The sequence below is a fragment of the Cuculus canorus genome, chromosome 2 (assembly GCF_017976375.1).
Source record: "Cuculus canorus isolate bCucCan1 chromosome 2, bCucCan1.pri, whole genome shotgun sequence".
NCBI lineage: Eukaryota > Metazoa > Chordata > Aves > Cuculiformes > Cuculidae > Cuculus > Cuculus canorus.
The window spans coordinates 26,016,610-26,037,207 of NC_071402.1; the positions used below are offsets into that span (position 1 = coordinate 26,016,610).

Sequence of the window (20,598 nt, forward strand, 5' to 3'; positions counted from 1 at the left end):
CAGTTTTAAGTTGACTAATTTGGTAATCTTAAAACTTGAATTAGAGAAGAAGTTAAACTACTAGGATGATGGGTGAGGAGTGGTCCCTGTTTACCAGGAAGCTGAGTTGTACTGAGTGCCCTTCCTATCCTTGTGCAGCCAGTACCCTCCTGGGCTCACCTGCCTGCAGGTTTTTTTTTATACTGCAATGCCTTGTTGTCCTTAGCTGGTTTCTTCCATTTTCATTTTTCACTTTATTTTCCCTGTCACTGTCTATTCAGCTCCTGTTCTCGTTTCTTCCTCCCAAGTCTTCCCTTGATTTCCCTTGATGGCTTTCAGCCACATGTTCTCTAGTGAATATTGAATTTTGAGGGTCAGAGATGAGGGGCAGTAAGTTTTTCTTGCATCAGTTCTTGCTCAGAAAATCCCAACTCTCTCTCTCTCTCTCTGCTTCTTGGCTCTTATATTGGATGCTGATCCCAGTCTGCCCCAGTGGTTTTCCCCATCCCTTCTCCTAACATATGTTGTCTTCCTACTCTTTTTACTTCCTGCCTGGTTTCTAACCTTTCTCTGCTGGCTCTGCTTCCACCTCGGACTTACGGGCTTTTACCCATTAGTCAGTTTTCCACTGGCTTAACATCAGCCTTTCTTTCTGGCAGTCATATTTCTTTTAAGTCTTCTCCCAGTTTCCTCTGCCTTGTACCTGGTTTTTGTGCCCTCTGCCACCTTTCCCCAGTTCATGTCGGGAGGGGAAATGATGTCTGTGAAGAAGAGGGAAAAGGGAAAATTCCCTGCTGGCATGCTTGGAAGAGACCTAGCTTTGGTTCAAGCAGGGAGAGCTGTGACTACAGGGAACGCTGTTCTCAGCCTCAGTTAGAGCATGTCCAGTGTGTAATCCTCAGGAAATTAAGCTGCAGAGAATGTGCAAACTGCATTTATTTCGAAGAACTTTTAGCTTTCAGGAATGGAAAAAGTTTAACCCAGCCAAAAGAAAAAAGAAGCACTGTCTTCTCAATAGATTTTTAGATTCTTCTCCAGAGTATTGAGTTATTAGAGGTTCTACAAGGAAGAATAGTTTATTGTGACTAAAACTGCTTTAATCTTGAATGTTTTTCTCATAAGCAGTGATTTTTCTTTCACTGAAAATTTTCATGGACGTTGTGTGTGAATATGTGTGCTTAAACTGAGACAGCTGGCATGGAGACATTGTATGGACTGATGAAGGCCTGGCAAAGTTATTAGCTGTAAGGTCTAGTAATGGAGATCCTCATAGTAATGCACATTCAGCAATCTAGAAGCTAGTTTGGTTGGAGCTTCAGACGAAAGAGATGCATATACAGTGACTTTGGCACAGATGTTTAAAAATAAAATTTTTGAGTATTTGCATTTTTGTTTAAAAATCCTTTTGGATATAAAATGATGTGGCTTTGAAAGAAAATATTCCTGCTTGAAATATCAGTCTTTAGGTAAGTTTTCTAATGATGTAGATATGTGTGGGATGAATTACTTATACATTTTGTGCTTGGAAGGGGGGTACAAAGCAGTGGGTTGTAATCAAGTGACTCTGAGATGTAATGCCAGCTGTCATTGATTCCTGTGGTTTTAGGGCAAGTCGGCTCAACTCTTGCTGGTTGCTCTCCTCATAAAAGTCTCATACAAGCACTGTGAGAAGAGTTACTGCATATTATTCCATTTTTGAAGCACACTAATATACATTTACATGTTAGCTTAGTATTAAGTCTATCACTAGACTGAAATTGCTTTGCAAATGAAGGATGGTGCTATCTCTTGTCTCATATTTCTTTAAATATTCCTGGGGTATCTTAGGAGTGTTTAGCATACAGGTCTTTCATATGAAACAAGACTTTTAGCTGCTATGTAAACATCTGTTCTCTGAATGTTATGGATTAATTTGATTAAAGAACTTTTTGATTACTTCCTCTGCTCAGAAGATGGAGATGAGGCTGGCTCTGCGGAGCAGATTGATAGCACACATGCGGAGTGGCTGCAGAGGCTGCAGCAAAGCCCTGCCATCGAGTTTTGGCTGTGATTCATTCAGAGCCCAAATTTCCTTTTACCTCAGTTCAGATTCTTGGCTTTGCCTTCCATTCTTTTTAATTCCTTAGTACCATAGAGCACAATTTATATTAAAGTTGTCTTTGAGTTGTGATTTTTGCGTTTCAAAAGTGCTTTTTATTTAGTACATTCAGGGTGGTTCAGGGGAAACTCCCCATTTTTCCGTACACATTTACAATGTGGAAGTTCAGGTATAGAGGTGTTGCATAACTTGACAGGTCCCGTGGCTTCAAAATTACCCCAACCTAACAGTAGCTGCCACAAAAAAGGAGGGCAGCCTCTCCGTCTCCTTGTTCCAAACTGCACATATCCTTTCCCTGTATTGACTGTAGTTGCTGATAGGATTCACTGGAGCTGGCTTGCCTGCAGCTGGTGGATGAGAAGTGGAGGAGGAAAGGTGGGTTTTGGCAGCAGCATGTCGTTGGATGGGCTTAAGCCATCCATTAAACCACACCTCAGGCTGAAGTGTCTAGTGTCCTTCTCACTGGAGCATGCTGCAGTCCTTACGGAAACATATTTTCAGTCCTGCAAGCTATGGTGTATTATCTGCTGGAAATGCAAGTTTGAGTTACCTTTTGTAGTCTTTCATAATGCAGCTGTTTTCTTGGTGCATTGGGAGTAACCTAATGCACTTAATCCATGCATTTTCTCTAAATCCTGCTCATCAGAAACTGGTTAAACTAGTTTGCCATTGGAACGCTCCCCCATCCCCTCTCCTGGATCCTGTCCCGCTTTCTGTAAATCATCACCTTCCTGAGGCTGCTGAAACTTTTCCTCATATCAACTAGGTTATGGTTTATATTTTGAAACTTAAGTCCTTGCTTTCTCAACCAGAGAGAGAAAGCTTTTTTTTTTTTTTTTAATTTGTGGAAGCTTTTCAAAGCCTTATTACCCACGTCTTTAAAAGTTCCCAAGCTCTTCATTCTGGGAGGAACGACAGGTCGATTATTAGAGTTTCTTCGTGGTTAAAGAAACCAGACTGGACAGCTTGCTTTGTGAGAGAGAAGTGAGTGGTCATGATTTCCTGTTCTTTCTCTTAGTACCGTGTACGCATAGTTCCTGTTACTTATTATTTTCAGTCTAAACTCATTAACAGCAGAGTCCAGGATTTCCAATTGCAGTTTATCTTCCAGGATCTTGGCAAACTCAGCTCTGTTTAAGATACTTGTAAGTCTACGGTCGGTGAGCAGCAAGGGTTTTACCATTGAAACTTGCTCTCTGTACCCCAGTATCAAACAGTGAACTTAGTCCCTGTGCATACCATACCAGTCTTATTTCAATTCCTGAAAAGTTCCTGACACAGTTAGTGAATTTGGATATTCTGCTATTGCACTGGAATAAATATTTGAAGTTATTTAAGTCTGGTGCTGAATGCAAACAAAAATGACAAGATAAAAAAAAGGTTAAATGCAATTACCTGATCATCACTGTTGATGAATGGGTTTTGGTTTTCTATTCCAGGGAATTCTATGGAAGATGTAATTATATTTACATAAAAATGTTTATTTTTTAAAAAACCCCACAACTTTAACACTTTTATCTGAAGCTGTAGTGTAGTTACAGGTGAAAGGAGATTATTTTATGTAACATAGAAACAAATTGTTACTGGATATTTTTGTCAACAGAAATTATGGTAATTCAGAAGATAAATTGAGGGAAGAAATGAGAGCATTGCCAAGGCTGTTATTTTTCAGTTTTCCCATAGGAACTTTTTGGCAAAAGTTACTATTACAAAATGCTAGCAGTTTCCAGCCCTGTTCCTAAATTATTGTTTTTCCTAGTATTTTAAATGAAGCTGGGGTAAGGAGAGCTTGAAGAATTGTTATTGTCCTGAAAGCTAATCTAATGGCGATTCACAGGACTCCCTGAGTAAAAGGGCAATGACCATAAAACAGATCTCAGGGGTCACCAAACTCATGTGAGAGGTCAGTGGAGGAGACAAGGAGGTGGTCATTGTTTATGGATGACCATCCTTCAAGAGAGAAGGGAGTTCTGCAATGATATCTCCAGTTCTTGCAGTGACAGTCCCTTAAAATCTTAACACAAGGATAGAAGTTGCTGATTAAGACACTCAGTTTGAAAACCAAATAGAAAACAGCCTTGTATTTACTTTGTCGGATCAGTTTATGGTTAGAAACTCAATATAGAATCAAATTGTCTTTGTATTTTTAGTGATGTACAGGTTTGATCTCTGAACCCCTGCTCCCCCTTCACTCCTCCAAATCTTACCACTTGTGATTACTGAGGATCCAAGAGCTATTGTACCTTTTTTGCAGAACTGCAAGGATTTATTCTTGCTCTCTGGCTCATTTCCCAGGTTTCATCTACAAAGAATCCCCCACATTTCATAAAGACATGCTCTGTTCCATTTTCTCATCCTTCTGCAATGTGCCAGTCTGCAGGAGCTGCTGTGTTACCCCTTGGAGATGGGGGCATCTGTCACATAGAACACTACAAATATTAGCTGATGCCCTGAAGGAACATCCACCTATGGAAAATCCCATCTCCCTCAGGCACTGTGTTAGCATGAAGTTCTATAGAGAAAATAAATCTTTTAGCGAAAATTCTATTTAATGGTAAAAAAAATAAATTAATAAATAGTGCATTTCCTATTTAGATAATACCTTTTAGTAAATACTAGCCTAGGCTTGTAACTTATGGGTGTTTCACGGTTTTAATAATATTTAGAGTTCATGTACGATTGATGAGGTTGCCTCTTTATTATGAGCATAAGTTTACTGTAGTATCTTCTCCTTTAAATACCAGCACACTTGGAAATTTTAGAAAGGTTAGTCTGTGGCGTAAGCACTTTTTTTAACAGATTTGTGTTGAATCCCAGCTGGAATCAAAGGAATGAACCGATTTAAACCTTTAACCAGCATGCATGGGTATTTTAATGAAAATTAGTCTGATTCTCCCTTTGAAGCTGTGCTGAAAAGGAATGCTACAGGTATTCCTTTAGGTAGTGCCGGGGACTTACCTACCATTACTTATGTCAGATTGTTAGGTCTTGAAAGCATGTGTTTATTCTTAATTGATATTATAATCAACTGCTGTCTGTTCTGTTACATTTTCTTAACCTTATTAACCTAAATACGTCCTAGTAATATTTACATCCATGATACTTCCAATTAGGTAAGTGCTGACAAATCTAAATTAATCTTGGCCTAGTTACAACATTTGAGTTGCTGCAAACAGAAGGGATGGTCTGTTTCAGGATTTGCACAAATACTTATTTTTAAAGAGTGCAAGGAAAGGAGTTGAAATAGTCTTCGGCATTGTTACAATTATTGCTATTCTGCCACTTACTACTAAGGACTTCAGCCCCATGTCTGGTCGCTGGCCTTTTTTGCTCCCTTGCTTGAGGTCTGTGTTCCTGTCCTTGCTTCCAGAACATTGACCAGCATCATCTCACCAGGACCCTCTTTTCTTTTTCTCCTATGCTCGTTTCTCTTTTGTTTGTTTGTTTTTACTCAGTCTTTCCTTTTATTCTTTCTCCACTCTCATCTTATATGTTAAGTCAGAAGCTCCCTCTAAGGTACCAAGTAATGTGCTTTTTCTGAAAGCACACTTGTTCTGAAAACAATTTAATGATTCCTATTCAGGATGAGTCCTCATGTGCTCGTCTTTCTCTGTCCAAACTTACCATAAGTGGCCCAGGGCAGGAAATACACCACTTTGTTTATCTAAGATGCATGCATAGATTGTCCTTGATTTGTTTGAAATGCAAGTAACTCTACACTTTCTCAAGAGAATTTGAAATATTCTTTATTATTTTATTTCTCTTTTAGATGCACTGTATTTACCAACATCAGGGACAGCAAAGGAAGAAGCAGCTCAGGAAGAACCTGACTGCCTTGCGAAATATTTCAGTGTTGTGTGGTGTAAGGCATCAAAGAAAAAGCACAAGAAATGGGAAGGTGATGCTGTTCTTATTGCAAAAGGAAAGTCAGTAATATTGAAAGATATGGAAGGCAAAGACATTGGAAGAGGTACTGTAGATTTGCATACACGTGTAAGTGAACAACTGGCTTAAAATTATTGTGCTTTGAGTAAGAGAGACTGAAACCCAGCTCTCTAGATAATTCAGAATTCTCCATACCAGTGTCAACCACAGCATGAAAAAAAAAGTAGGTTTGGTGGGGGAAAAGAGAAGGCGGAAAGAAAGCTTTATATTTCGTACAGGGAAGGCAGATGCATGGAGGAGGCTGGGGCAGGCTGAATAACATTATTCACAGAAACACCAAATGCTAGTTCAAGGAGAGGATCTGGAAATGAACGACTGTACTAATTCAGCAGAGATGCCAAATGAGGAATGTGTAGTTCATTTCAATTACTCACATAATGCATTGGAGAAAGTGTTGGAATTAGGGGAAAACATACAGGTAAGTTTCTTGTAGGCATACCAGTCAGCACTGTGGCAACCGGGAATGTCAGAAGTTAGATCAGTACTTTTCAGCCAGTCAAACAGCTAAAAATATTATCTTTGTTGGAAAGACAAGCAAACAGCAAGATTTTCCAGCCCAGCCAAATTCGACTTTATAGCAATTTTTAGTCTAGTAGTTTTAGCAGCAGCTGCTGCTGTAAGACACAGTTTGGGTTGATATCAGAGTTAGAAATAAGACTTGCAAACTATAGGCTGCAGTCTAATTGAAGCAGTAATTTTGTACTGAAAGCAAAGCAAGAATTAACTTTGCTAACTGAGCCAGAGATATTTTGTAAGAGAGTAGGATTGGACAATGTTTCTACAAAACATAATCTGATTAATTTTGGGGCTGAGATGGCTTCTCTGCTCTTTTGTTACAATCATGAAATTGTGAACCTTGTTAGGACCAGGCAGTTTTGATTTGCAAATCAGTATGTGACTGGTTTAATTTGAATTTATTCATAGTGAAGCAATATATGTACAGACTTGCTTGTTTTTGAAGAAGACAGAGAGAGAGAGAGAGAGAGAGAGTAATGCCTGGAATGTATCAGCCACCACCCTGTTCTTGTGGTTTTCTCAAGTCTTGTCTTCTTGAATTAGCTGAAAACACAATAGAAAAATTAATATTCTCATTTTTCCTGGTAAAAGTCTATTTCCTCTGTTTGATGGTGTCAGGGAGCACAATGATGCCAATTTCATTGGTGCTAACATGCCCAATTCAGAGTTGCTTTCAATGCTTGTTGATTCTAAGAAAATAATAAATTGACCAATTTAAGTAGCGTAAGTTTTAAATTTGTGCAAATATTCTACAAACCCACTGAGTGAGAAGGAAAAGTCCGACACTAGAGCTTACCTCCAGAACTGCATTTAATGCTAGGAAGTTTACAGTGAATGTGAATGAGCTTCCAGGATTATTATTTTTAAATGGGAAGAAAAGGGCAATGAAAGATTATTCAATTTTTTTTAAATTTTTTTTTTTTTTTTTACTTAGGCATACCCGGCCTGGATTTAAGAAGGGGCATAAGAACCCAAACCAAGCACATGCTGTAGCTTGTTTTTAAGGCAGAACATCTCGCTTTTCTCCCCTGCAAACGTCCTAATTCCTTAATAATGTATTATGAAGAATTTAGGAAGTGCTGTCTTGTAATTTGCTGCGTGTTATAGAAAGAGTTATTTCTGGCAGCTGCATAAACATTTGAGCGTTGTAGGTTGGCCTTTTGCCATTCTTAAGTTCCCATCTATCCTAAAAGAGCTATTGGAACAGGTCCAGAGTAGGGCTACAAAGATGATCGGAGGGCTGGAGCACCTCTCACATGAGGACAGGCTGAGAGAATTGGGCTTGTTCAGCCTGGAGAAGAGAAGGCTTCGAGGAGGTCTTACAGCGACCTTCTAGTACCTCAAGGAGGCCTACAGGAAAGCTGGAGAGGGGCTATTCATAAAGGCTTGTGGGGATAGGACCAGGGGGAACAGGTACAAACTGGAGAGGGGCAGATTTAGACTAGACATTAGGAAGAATTTCTTCACTATGAGAGTGGTGAGGCACTGGCACAGGTTGCCCAGGGAAGGTGTGGCTGCTCCATCCCTGGAGGTGTTCAAGGCCAGGTTGGATGGGGCCTTGGGCCGCCTGACCTAGTGGGAGGTGTCCCTGCCCATGTCAGGGAGATTGGAACAAAATGATCTTTAAGGTCCCTTCCAACCCAAACTATTCTATGATTCTAAAAGTCTATCCTGTCCTAGAATTAGACTCTTCAGACTAGAATCTAAAAGATCTTGAGCAGAGATACATCTGTATTCAGTATGTTCAGTTTGAAGCTATGTAGAGGTAATAAGAGAAAATGAAAAATGCAGAGCAAAGGAGAGGTCACGAATCTCCTCTCCAGGCACTTGGTTTAGGATGGTATGTCTGTTCTCTTGTGTTTCATCTTCAGCTCTTTCCTGAAAGCAAATTCTCTTCTTTCAAAAACCAGACAAGGTTTGCTGTGTGCTTTTTGAATGCATTTAGAAGAGAGAGGGAAGAAAAATACTTCCCTTTCCCTTTTGGCTAGACAGTTTTTCAGCACTTGCTTAAGCTGTGAAACACTTCAGTAAATTTTTTTCTCTTAAAAGAATTCAAATCCAGATCTTCACCTCCCAGCCTTCTACATACCTAGAAGTGGGAGACCTGAGGTTTGCAAACAGCTTCTGGTAGTCTTTATATGTAGTATTTGTTGGATAAAATATGTGTAAAAGCTCGGGGAGCTTTGCCTCTTTCACAGGTGAGTGCTGCAACTGTGAGTCTGCACAGTCATGCTTTTTATTTGATTTGGCCCAGCTAAGGATCAAAGCCTGTTTATCTAAAGTGGCACAAATTCAGCAACTGGGGTAAAGAATGAGTCTAGTTCTGAGGTAGTGATGGGGCTTTGACCTCCCTGAGTTAAGAAAATAAATTATGTGTGTCTCTAGTTTCTTATGTGAAAACTTTAATGGCTAGAATGCCACTTAAAAGAAGGAACCACTACTCTTACCTACAACTTTATCTTAAAAGAAAGCAGCAGCAGTAGCTACGTTTTGTAACAAGACTAACAGTGTGGCGTAGCTGCTCTGAGAATTCCCACCTGAGGGAGCCCCTAAGGGGATGTAGAAAAATGTGTCACATCCCTGGTAGGATTTTGACTGAACAAACTATTGAGCTGATTGATAAATTGTGGCAATAATCAGAGCCTGTATGTTTCAGAGCATGTGTAGAAGTCAAGATTTCATATGCATATGAATCCTTCATTGTAAAAAGCTAATATAGAATGATTTTAAAAGCAGCATATTCCATTTAGATCAATAGCAAGAGGAACAAGTGGTCTTCTTGTTGGGAATGAAAAAAAGGAATAAGGATCTAGAATGGTGATTAGTTTTGAGCAAGTGTTAAAATTAAGGCAAGCTGCTAGCATTTATGATATGGAGCTGGTTTTGGAAATTCCCTTAAATGGCTATTTGACATTCAGTAGAACTGATTGTGGATGAGGGTGATTGAATATTTGCTCACATATTCCGCTGTCCAGTTGTGATTATTAGCTCTCAAATGTCACTCTCTGCTAAAAAGGGAAAGGCTTTATGAGTTCATATGTATAAAATTCAAAAGCTTTAAGAATCAAATACCTGTTTACAGTTTTGTTTTTCCTTCTTGAAGGTGAGTACTAGTGTTAAGGAAGTAATGTTTGCTGTGCTGTCCTAATTGCTAAATTTTTATATTCTTTTAGGTACCGGATATAAATCTAAAGAGCTAGACAGTCTTAATGAAGGTCAAACACTGATGGTTGGAGGAAAAGAAATTGAAGTGATGGGTGTAATTTCAGCAGATGACTTCAGCAGTGGCAGGTGCTTTCAGGCTGGAATAAGGACTCATGACACAGTCCCATCTCCTTTATCTCAAACGAATATGAAACCATTTTGTAAACCATTCAAAAGTGTCAGTCATCCCAGTACTAAAGAGAATATATTTAAAGATTCTCAAAGCTACAAACCTCGTCACGATCCAAGTGCACCAAGTAAGATTCAGATTTATAAGTTTCTTTAAGCATCCTCTAGCCCTCAAAATAAAGTGGAATGTATAACCAAAATTTTCTTGTTCCTCAATGTATTGCTGAAGTTTTTCTGACATATCATACTACTGTTTCTATCAGGATCACGTTAGGACTTTATCATGTGTGTTTCTAGCAAATTAAATGCTCTGCACTGCATGTGGTTTCTCATAGCTGTTACAGATGGCTGTAGAATCAAGTTAGAAATGTTTCTGAGCGTTTTGCCAAGAAAAATGAGTGTAATGATCAAAGAAACAGTCTGACACATGCTAAAAGTTCTAGATGAGTTCCAGCTTCCCACTTGTGTCAGTGAAGGACTGACACAATACGGCAGCACAGCAATTGCAGTGCAGGATCAGTCATAGAGAAGTTAGGTCAGATTCAAACAATTACTTCTAACTGTGCCTGATCCTTCACGGCCAGTGGATGTAACTACACTGCCCAAACTCAACTAGATACGTTTTGGAATAAAAGTTTTGGTTTATAATGCTAGAAGTACCCTGTGCTGAAAAGCCACGGGCATTCACAAATTGCATACTGAGCAAGTTAAGCAGTTCTGTAAGAGGGATCATGTAAACAGTTGGTAGTTGCAGGAAGTGGCTTTGCTTATCTAAACAAGAAGTACCCTTTTGTCTGTCAATAACAAACCATCTAGGAGCTATATTCTGCTGATGGCTTGGTCTTTCAGATGGATGATAAAAATGACTTTAAAAAATGTTATTAAGTAGAGCAATGCATATTAAAAAAAAATGCAAGGTTGTTCTACATCCTTACTGTAGTTATAACTCGTCCTACTTCTTGCCTTGTAACCCAATACTATGGGGCTTTTCAAAGCTGCTACCTGGCTTCTATGGAAAAAACCAACGAAATCATAATCAAGTGGTAATTAGTGATATCATTGGCCTATTGGCCATATTAACACCAGCTTCTGATCTGAATTCAGCTTGGTTGTGTTTTGTGTAAGAATGTTCCTTCCTGTGGTTGCAAGGTGATACTGCATTTGCTTTCTAACCTAAAATCTGGCAAGACCTGATATAATCAATAGTCAAATTAACTTTGCTATTTCTGCACTGGTCTGTTAAAAAGCTACATTTTAGTCTAGTTTTCTCCTGTGCCTTCTCCTGGGGTGAATTTGAGTACCTCCTATGAGATTTCCCTATGCTGCCTAATATGGAGAGCCCTCGGCACATCAATAGGTTGGACTCAGTCATTAGTGTTGCTTACACTACAGAATTACGTGGTTTATTTAATGCCCTGTTGTATAACATGTTTCAAATGTAACTGACATACTTTACAAGACCAGGACCTTGGTATATTGGAGCATTTGGGAAATTTTCATGTTGGAGTCTATGGTTATAGTTGATTAAAATGCACCTTCTTCAAATGGAAAACCATTTATCCCTGTGCTCAGGAGAACGTAGCACAGCGACAAAGATGTAAAGCCGTATCTTCCACGTATGATTTCTCATTGCTCATCCAAGCCTTGTTTCTTCCTCAACTCTGAAGTTGCAAAATTTTATCAGAAAAGTTATCTTTTTGTCACCACTGGCTTTTATATGTACAGGCGTGCAATTTGATATAATTTATCAGAATTCAGCCCTTTGTTGGTAAAAAGCAAAATCTTCCTGATGATACAAGCCTTCATCCAACCTATTCCCATAAATAAATTACTAATACAGACCTACTCTAGTGTCAGAACAATACCAGCAGCTATAAATTGCTTTTTTATTCTGTCCTCTGACAATATAACTTTTCAGTGAAGATGTGTAGCATCAATATAAACAACTCAGTATGGACATTGTCCAGCAAAATTATGGCGTTAAAGTTTGTAAACAAGTTGTGGGAAGCAAAACTGTTACTCATATGTAGCCAAAGGATATATCCCAATATTTCATACTCTCTTTGCCTTTGTGTGTCATCAAACCTGTCAACTTCTTTTATTCATGCACTGTGGCAGCCTTTGTCAGCTCACTCTCAGACCTTCGCTATTTTTTTAAAACAAATTGTTGTCTTTTTATATCTCCCTGTCAGGCAGAGAAGTCTTTCTAGGGAGCTACAATAATATCCTCTTGAAATGTAGTGTCTAGATTTTATGTAGGTCATTGTTTGTGTTCTTAAACTTTCCTTTAAGAAGCTTTTTATATCTTCTGATTTAATTCTATGCTTTAAAGTCATCACGCAACATTTATTAGGTAGGCAGTTACACCTCATCATAAAAAAAATACTCAGATTTTCAGTTTGTCACCTCTGTCTTTGAAAAAAGTGCAGACTATTTGGGAAACCTCTGTAAAACATTTTTTTATTTACTAGGCTATCTAGATGTTCTGTTGATAAATGCGTTTTCTGTCTGCAAATGGCCAATACGTTAAACAGCATTTTTAGCAGTCATTAGATCATCGACTTTATTCTGTACCTGCATTAGAGAAATAATAGTTTTTGCTAACAGACTAAAAATAATGGGGTTTTTTTGCAATACTTGCATATGTTTTGAACTTCAAGATTCTCTAGTTATGCCAAGACCAAATGCAAGCCATCAGTGGACCTTCAATAAGGCTGGTTTACCTGTGGTGGATGTAGTTGTGGATCCTTATGTTGCAAATAATCTCCGACCACATCAGAAAGAAGGAATTATATTTCTATATGAATGCGTAATGGGAATGAGGTAAAGTAGTAATTATCCTTTTGGCTTTCAATACCTGTAATATTTTCATGCCTGTTTTCAAAATTAGACAATTTGAATGTGAATATTTGAGCAATTGTTCAGTTAATTAATATTAGTAATCTTCCCCCTGTAAAGTTTTCTCTGACCGATATGTAGTGTCATGCTTGCTGTGACTTTGCCAGACGTGATGAGAAGCTGGTACATCGAAAGGCCTGTCAGTTCTACTGAAAATACAATCTAACCCATGCTAAAGCACACTGTTCTCTTGGCTTTATAATTCATATAATTCATAATTATGCATATAATTTATAATTCAGGCATTTAGAATAAAGAAGCTGTTGTATCTATCTGTTGAAAAAAAATAGTGTTAGTTTCAAAAGTGTTTTCTTGAGTCATAGATTCATTAAGGTATGTACAAGTGTTAAAAATATTTGATAATTTTATTTCTAAAAAAAGATTTAAAATATTTGGGTTTGGAGTACTAATGCATTAATCTAGAAAATGAGGAATTTAAGGTCTTCTGGTATAACAGAATGAAAACCTACATTATAAATAGTTTCTTTATACTTCAGAAAACAACCACAAGAAGCAATTCCCTAAACCAGTTGTAAATAATTATAGGTATGTCTTTTAAAATATTACCCCCACTTAATTATATCTTACAGAGTCAGTGGCAGATTTGGAGCTATTCTTGCTGATGAAATGGGATTAGGAAAAACATTGCAATGCATTGCACTTGTCTGGACTCTTCTGCGTCAAGGGGTCTATGGATGCAAACCTGTACTAAAGCGAGCACTAATTGTCACCCCTGGCAGTCTTGTAAACAACTGGAAAAAAGAATTTCAGAAATGGTTGGGAAGTGAAAGGATCAAGGTTTTTACAGCTGGTCAGGTAAGACTTATTTCCAAAAGTGGATTAGGTCATGTTTTGTTCAGAATATAGGACTCATGGCAGGTATTTTTCATCTTTTTTTTTTTTTTACTTTTAAACCGAAGACCAAACCTAGTAATTCTCTATTAGTATTTATTTGTAATATTTCATTTCTCCTTTGGGTACTTGTCCACGTGGGCATTTAGCTGTCAGTAACCAAGTCATAACTGAAGCTCACTGTCCTGCGTAGCACATGTCTGTCTTACCTTTCCTCAGGCTTCACCTTTGAAGACATAAAAGGTGATGTGCTCCTCTGTGTGCCTCTTCAGTTCAAGGAAGATTTTTCTGTTGTCTGTCAGTGCGTTCACCTTCCTTGCTTTTTGTACCAGAGCATCTACCTTGACTGACTTGTACTCTGTTTCTGTGGTAGTTGCCTTTGTTCTGTACCAAAAACTTTTACTGTAATTGTCAATAATTAGGTTTTTGTAGGGATGATTTAAAGTCTCATGAATTACCAAGCCCAGAATCTTTTCTACAGTGGAGCTGTTCCCGCGGATAATGGCACTCCCAAGTTCCAGTAGGGCCCATATGATTCCTACCTGCTGAGGAGGTATCTCATCTTTTAATCTCTTTCGTATACCTTTAGAGTCTTGCCTTTGTTTTTGAAACACAAAACTCTCTCTGTCCTTTACTACAAAGACTAACAGTTCTAGCACAGACTCTGTGCTTCGGCAATCTTTATTGACTGCATCAGGCAGGAAAGCACCTAGCTCAGTAAAAGACAAGGGATTTCAAGGAGCAAGGCTGTAACATCACTGACTCTGGAGGAGAGCCACATCTTGCTCTTGTTGTTCAGTGAGGCTTTCTTGCCATGTAAATTTTCCTGTTAAGCATGGCTCAAGATCTCAGACAGTTTGGTCATCTCAGGACTGTCATTCACAAACAGGAAACTTGCTGATGCCATCTTAATGTTTCTGAAGCTTTCAGACTCAAGCTCTGTTTTCTATAATTTACTATGCAGTATTTTTTTTTCCTAAGACTTCTAGTTCCCATGTCCATATGGAATAGGCATTCATAGCAGAAAGGAAAGAGAAGTTGTTGAGCAAACTGTGGTTTTTATACATGCATTCAGCAACTTTGCTCCTCTATATTTGAATTGTACCAGTGGAAGGAAGTGAGAACTTACAGTTTCTGCATTAGTGCTTGTAACAAAGATACAGATAGTTATTTTCCAAAATTATTTTTTAATCTAATAGTTCCATGCAAGTAGAATGGATAAACAAATAGTATTTTAGTCTAAAGATGACCTTATTCTTACATCAACCAGATTTGCTTTTAGTTTCTTGAATTATCCTTATTGTCTGTATGAAGAGAGAATATTTCAGATGAAATGGAAGTTTTCAAACTGTTTTTAAATTCATTAACATGGACCTGTTGGATTGAGTCTAGAGGAGGGCCACGAAGATGATCAGAGGGCTGGGGCACTTCTGTTGAGACAGACTGAGGGAGTTGGAGTTATTAAGCCTGGAGAAGAGGAGACCTTATTGTAGTCTCTCAGTACCTAAAGGGGCCTGTAAGAGAGCTGGACAAGGGGTAATGATTTTAAAATGAAAGAGAGTAGATTTAGACTACATATAAGGAAGAAATTCTTCACCTTGAGAGTTGCGAGGCACTGGAACAGGTTACTTAGTGAAGCTGTGGGTGCCCCATCCCTGAATGTGTTCAAAGCCAGGTTGGATGGGGCCTTGAGAAGCCTGGTCTGGTGGAAAGTGTCCCTGATGATGGCAGGGGGGTGGAACTGGATGATCTTTAAGGTTCCTTCCAACCCAAACCGTTCTGTGATTCTTTTGTAGACCATAAATTTTTTTGTAAGAATAATTATTTATTTGAATTCCACTCATAATTGTGAAAGTCTTGAAATTACTGAACCTACTCATCTTCCACTGAGGGTAGCCTGCACGTCTGTTTTGAGTAGTAGGTGCTCTTTGCATCATTTGCTTTTCTTAGTAAATTATTTCAGGATGTGGAAGTGAAGCAAACTGTCTTGTCAGGAATTGTAATGTAATATAGGTTAGGATGAGAAATAGAGATGTTTCTATAAGAAGTGAATACAAGGCAAAATATAATATGTCCACTTTTTTACCTGAAAAGATAGTTAGGAATAATTGACCATTTTCTTGCGGTTTTTATGAATAATGTTGGGAGGAGAAAACTGGAATTTGCTGACAGTTATTATGACCCAAAATGACAGTAGCTATCATTTTCTTTTAATTTAAATAACTTCAATATTCTTACTTGTCTTGTTGGAGCAATTTCAATTTAGAACACTCAGCATCTTTTAAGATTGTGTTCCCAAATAGCGAGGAATATATTGTCATGCAAAAGAAAGACACAATATGGCTTGCCTAGGGTATAATGAGGTATTTCAAAATAATTTACTGTCTGTCTTCTCCAGAAAAACAGCAATTACCATACTGTTATTTCTTCAATATAACTTAAAAGGAAGAGCTTGTCTCAAAGGTTTTTCTATTCTTGTCTATAAGGAATACATTCAAAGAACTGGCAGACTTCTTAAAGTGAGTTAGGCATGTTTTCCTCACTTTCGCACTGAAACACTGCAAACTGAGCCTAACCTTTCAGTAACCGACTCTTCAAAAAAACCCAAGGAGTGCAGCTTACTTCTGTTAGAATGCAAATGTCATGTAGTGTACATTGCTTTTAGAATGAAGGTGTCCCCACAAAGGTTGCATTTAGGTCTCGCTAATCCACGTTATCAGCAACTGAGGTGTGTTTGAGAGAATAACTCCTTTATCTTACTTGCAGAGTATCACTGCTACTGGGGTGGGGGTGTTTTGGTTTGGTTTTGTAGTCAAAATATATGGAGAATGAATTAATTCAAGGTTCACATTGCTTCATGATTCTGCAGTTTTTTAATTTATACTTCACTGACTACATTGGATTTGGACTAGTGTGAAGAGGGGTCTGTTCAAAGAGTAAGCCTGGGACACTATGGAGCTCTAATAATGATTGACAATTACTCCGTACGTGGCTCCAGGAAACTCGCTTAAACCTGTCAAGTCACTTCGAGTAATTGTGGAAATGGAGACTATAATACATACATATCTTGCAGCCAGTTAAGAGGGCAAATTAATTACTTGAAATTAGCTTGTAAATTTATTTTAATTTTTAGTCCATCATCCACTGCTGTTGTTATATACGGCAGGAAATTTATTATACGTGGCTGCAGGGGGCTTATAATATGGCAGGACTTTCCTGGTTTTTTTTAAGGGGTTCAAACAGTACAGAAGATTTGATGATTTACCAGGGGAGGGATATTGGAGGCCGTTCCCCAGTGCCCCCACTGCTTTCCACGTAATTTCAGTTCACATTCAGAAAGTGTGGGGGGGGGAAAACCCCTACACTGAACCCTGGGCATCTTCTAATGCTTGATTGTCCCCAGAGAAGGCCAGAAAGGCATTGCCTCTGTCTTCAGGGCTGCAGCGTGGGCAGGGACAGCAGTTGCCTACAGGGCTCCTCTATGTCTCTGTTCCTGTGCTGGGCAATTTTCAAATCTTATTTTGAAACTGGCAGTACAAATACCGGCTAGAAAACTGGCAGTTAACTGCAGTCCTGGAAACAGCAGAATGCTCGGTCTCATCCAAACAGCTGGGGAAACTGGTGAATGCCCTTGTTACCCGCTCACCACTACTCCTTCCTCCCTCTGACTGGGTCTCTGAGTCTCTCTGTGAGCAGCATGCGGGGACTGATCTACCACAAGTTACTTTGTGAGATTAATGTCCCAGATTCGGCCCACGGACTCATTTGAATCACCTGCTAGGAGGCTCTAAAGGTTGTGCTAATTAAGTGGTATTGCTTTTACAGTATATTACACCATCTGGCTCCAGACTTAGTTGTCTTTGTTTGGTGGCTGATCTTGTTTAGAAATAAAAGTACCTTCTGAAGCTCAGGCTTGATTTGCTTTCACAGTTAAAGAGGTCCCTCAGCTTGCCAGCTGGGCCTGTAGCCTACTTAGTTAGGGAACACAGTTAGGGACACGGTTAGGAAATAGGAAGGAACATGCAGGAAATTGATGTCTGGACTTAAGTAGAAAGGTAAGGGATGTGTCCACAACAGATCTTTCCATTTTTATACGTAATTCCAAGACAAGTGAGCAATCCTAGAACACTCCCCAGTCTGCAGAGAAATATAACTACTTCTAGGAACATTTTTTGGAAGGAGCTCCTTGGCACATTACAGTGCCTTTATATTTATTTTCCCTATTTCCCTCAGAAAGTCTTGATGTCTATTGAAGGGTATGTAAGGGCAGAGGGGCTCACAGCCATTTTCTGACTACTAATACAGGGTTTAGAAATAAATAGCATTTATTAACCAACAGACAGGTGTGTTTTCAGGGGTCAGCTTTGGGGTCTATTTTCTGAGTCCCAGGCTGCCCTTACCTGTTGGCCAATTCATCAATGTTAAGGGCTTGTAACAAAGTGAATAGCACGTTCAATTCAAAACTATAAGAGGAATTTTAGATTGGTGGAATGTAGTAACTTCCCACTGGATCACATTACTGCACCCTGCAGCCTGAGATCCCAAAGTGAATGTACAGGCAGCTTACTTATATGTCTTCATTATCTTGGCTTTAATTTTTCATTTGAAGCTTACCTAAATGCTGTCACTAGGAAGGGTTATAGCTAGCCTGTGCTTTTCACCTTCACGGAAATGTGTCTCAGAGGATTTGAAGACCTAGGAGAATAATAAATTTTCTTTTAATGAGCTGGTAAAACTCTAAATTGCTGTATCAGATCCCGTATTTCCTTTGCAAATTAGGAAAATATCAATAATTCAAACTCATGAAGGAGATAGCAAATATCTTGTGTCATGTTAGAAAAAATTTCTTACACCGGCTATTTAAGGAATTTGAGGAGTGATTTCAAAAGAAGTAGTTGTGTGATATATTTTCCTTTATACGTGCAGGACCATAAAGTAGAAGAATTCATCAGTTCTCCACTTTATTCAGTTTTGATAATCAGTTACGAGATGCTACTGCGATCTTTGGATCCAATTCAGGCTATCGAATTTAACCTCCTAATCTGTGATGAAGGACATCGTCTGAAAAATAGCTCTATAAAGACAACTACTGCCCTCACTAGTCTGTCCTGTGAGAGAAGAATTATCCTTACTGGTTAGTATCTGCAGCTACTTCTACTGTTTATTTAGGCTGATAGTATTAGGTTGGAGTAAAGAAAAAAGCTATTGTAAGTACGGCGGGAGCACTGTATAAATTTTCCAAATGAGTATTAATTACACAAATCTCGGGTCTTGTAAAAACAGATTATTTCCACTTTTTTTTTTTAAATAAACACAAAATTTATCTAACTTTAGGGACAGGCAAGGAGCCTGGGAACTTCTGTGAGGGAATCAGGACTGTGTTTACATAGACTTGTTATTTTCCTTTGTAGATATTTAACAAAATTAATTTAGAACTTAATTTAATTCCTTTGTCAAAACTATTAGATGTGCAGTATGTTTAGTCAGGGGATAGTAGTTTAGTAATTATGATAAAGTTCTAGATTAATCCGGTACTCTGAGTAAATTACATTGAAACAAACCATCTGTTTTCAGGATGCATTCTCAACATTAAACCCTGCCTTCAACTATTGTACTTCAATCGTTTTCAAGAAAAAGTTGCCAAATACAGAATAATTTTTTTGTCTTTCCAGGTACTCCAATCCAAAATGACTTGCAAGAATTTTATGCATTAATAGAATTTGTGAATCCAGGAATACTTGGTTCTTTATCCACATATAGAAAGATATATGAGGAACCAATTGTCAGGTCTAGAGAACCTTCAGCAACAAAGGTATATTATTAAGAAAAAAAATGCAGTTATAGAAAAAAAATTCATGGGCAGAACTGTGAAATTTGCTTTCTATGGAATAAAATAAAGCTCAAGACTAGTAGTAGCAAATGCTTTTCACCTTCATATTTAAAATAAAATCGGTTCTTCTCCAGAGGGAGCATGTTGAGATCATGGCATTTTAGCTGCCTATTAATTATCAGGGAAAAATTGCTCTTCCAGCACCTTGCATTCCTAAAAATACTGTGTGCGTTACCATATGGTGATACTTAATTTGTTCTTAGTTTCTCCACAGTATAGCAAAATCTGCATGATTTTTTTGCACGAATCAGTTCTTTAATATAATTTGAACCTTTCGTATCTTGTGGGACTTTATCTTCCTTTGTTTAAGACTTTAGAGAGCAGATGTAGAATTAATCTAATGTAGTGGTAATAATTGGAGAAAAATTGAACATTACAGTCACATCAGAAAGTGGTATCCTGCATTTAAAATGTTCTTTGACTACCTAATTAAAATCATACAGAAAATTATTGTGGTGAAATGCAAGACTATCATTAAACTTGTGCTTTATTCTTTTAGGAGGAAAAGGAATTAGGAGAAAAAAGAGCAGCAGAACTCACGCGCCTCACTGGACTCTTTATTCTTAGGAGAACACAGGAGGTTATAAACAAATTTCTGCCTCCCAAAAAGGAAAGCATAATATTCTGCCGACCAACAGCACTGCAACTTGAATTGTATCAAAAACTGCTTAGTTCTCGAGTTATTAGGTCCTGTCTACAAGGCAGGCTAGAAAACAGCCCTCACCTAATATGTATTGGAGCTTTGAAAAAACTCTGCAATCATCCATGTCTTCTGTTTAAAGCTATAAAGGTATCTATTTGAGAGGGGAGTGCCTGCAATCAGTCATTTCAGCAGGCAAAGGTCACTAAAACTATGTTGTGATCAAACTGCATGTTACTTAAGGTCATTTCCATACTCTTTTCTCACATACAACTTGCTTTAGGCGATCTGCTTTCAAAAACATAAATATTAGGAAATCTGAATGTACTCAGGGAAGGTATTTCTCTGGTTTCCTATTGCTGTATGATATTTTCTTATTCTTCATGTGTTTTCCCTCTTAATCTTGTCTCTGAATATTTCTTACCTAGAGATTATTCTGTGTGCTCT

The 20,598-nt window shown here is 38.2% G+C and overlaps 1 protein-coding gene across 1 annotated transcript in view; it reads left to right on the forward strand.

The window, feature by feature from the left end:
- The window catches only part of RAD54B (RAD54 homolog B), a 67,729-nt gene that overhangs the window by 37,585 nt on the left and 9,546 nt on the right, over positions 1-20,598 (forward strand). The window contains exons 4-10 of the mRNA XM_054059665.1: positions 5,847-6,047; positions 9,712-9,999; positions 12,532-12,694; positions 13,360-13,585; positions 18,548-18,755; positions 19,294-19,433; positions 20,011-20,301. Coding sequence (XP_053915640.1) covers positions 5,847-6,047; positions 9,712-9,999; positions 12,532-12,694; positions 13,360-13,585; positions 18,548-18,755; positions 19,294-19,433; positions 20,011-20,301 — 1,517 coding nt within the window. The remainder of the gene's footprint in view (positions 1-5,846; positions 6,048-9,711; positions 10,000-12,531; positions 12,695-13,359; positions 13,586-18,547; positions 18,756-19,293; positions 19,434-20,010; positions 20,302-20,598) is intronic.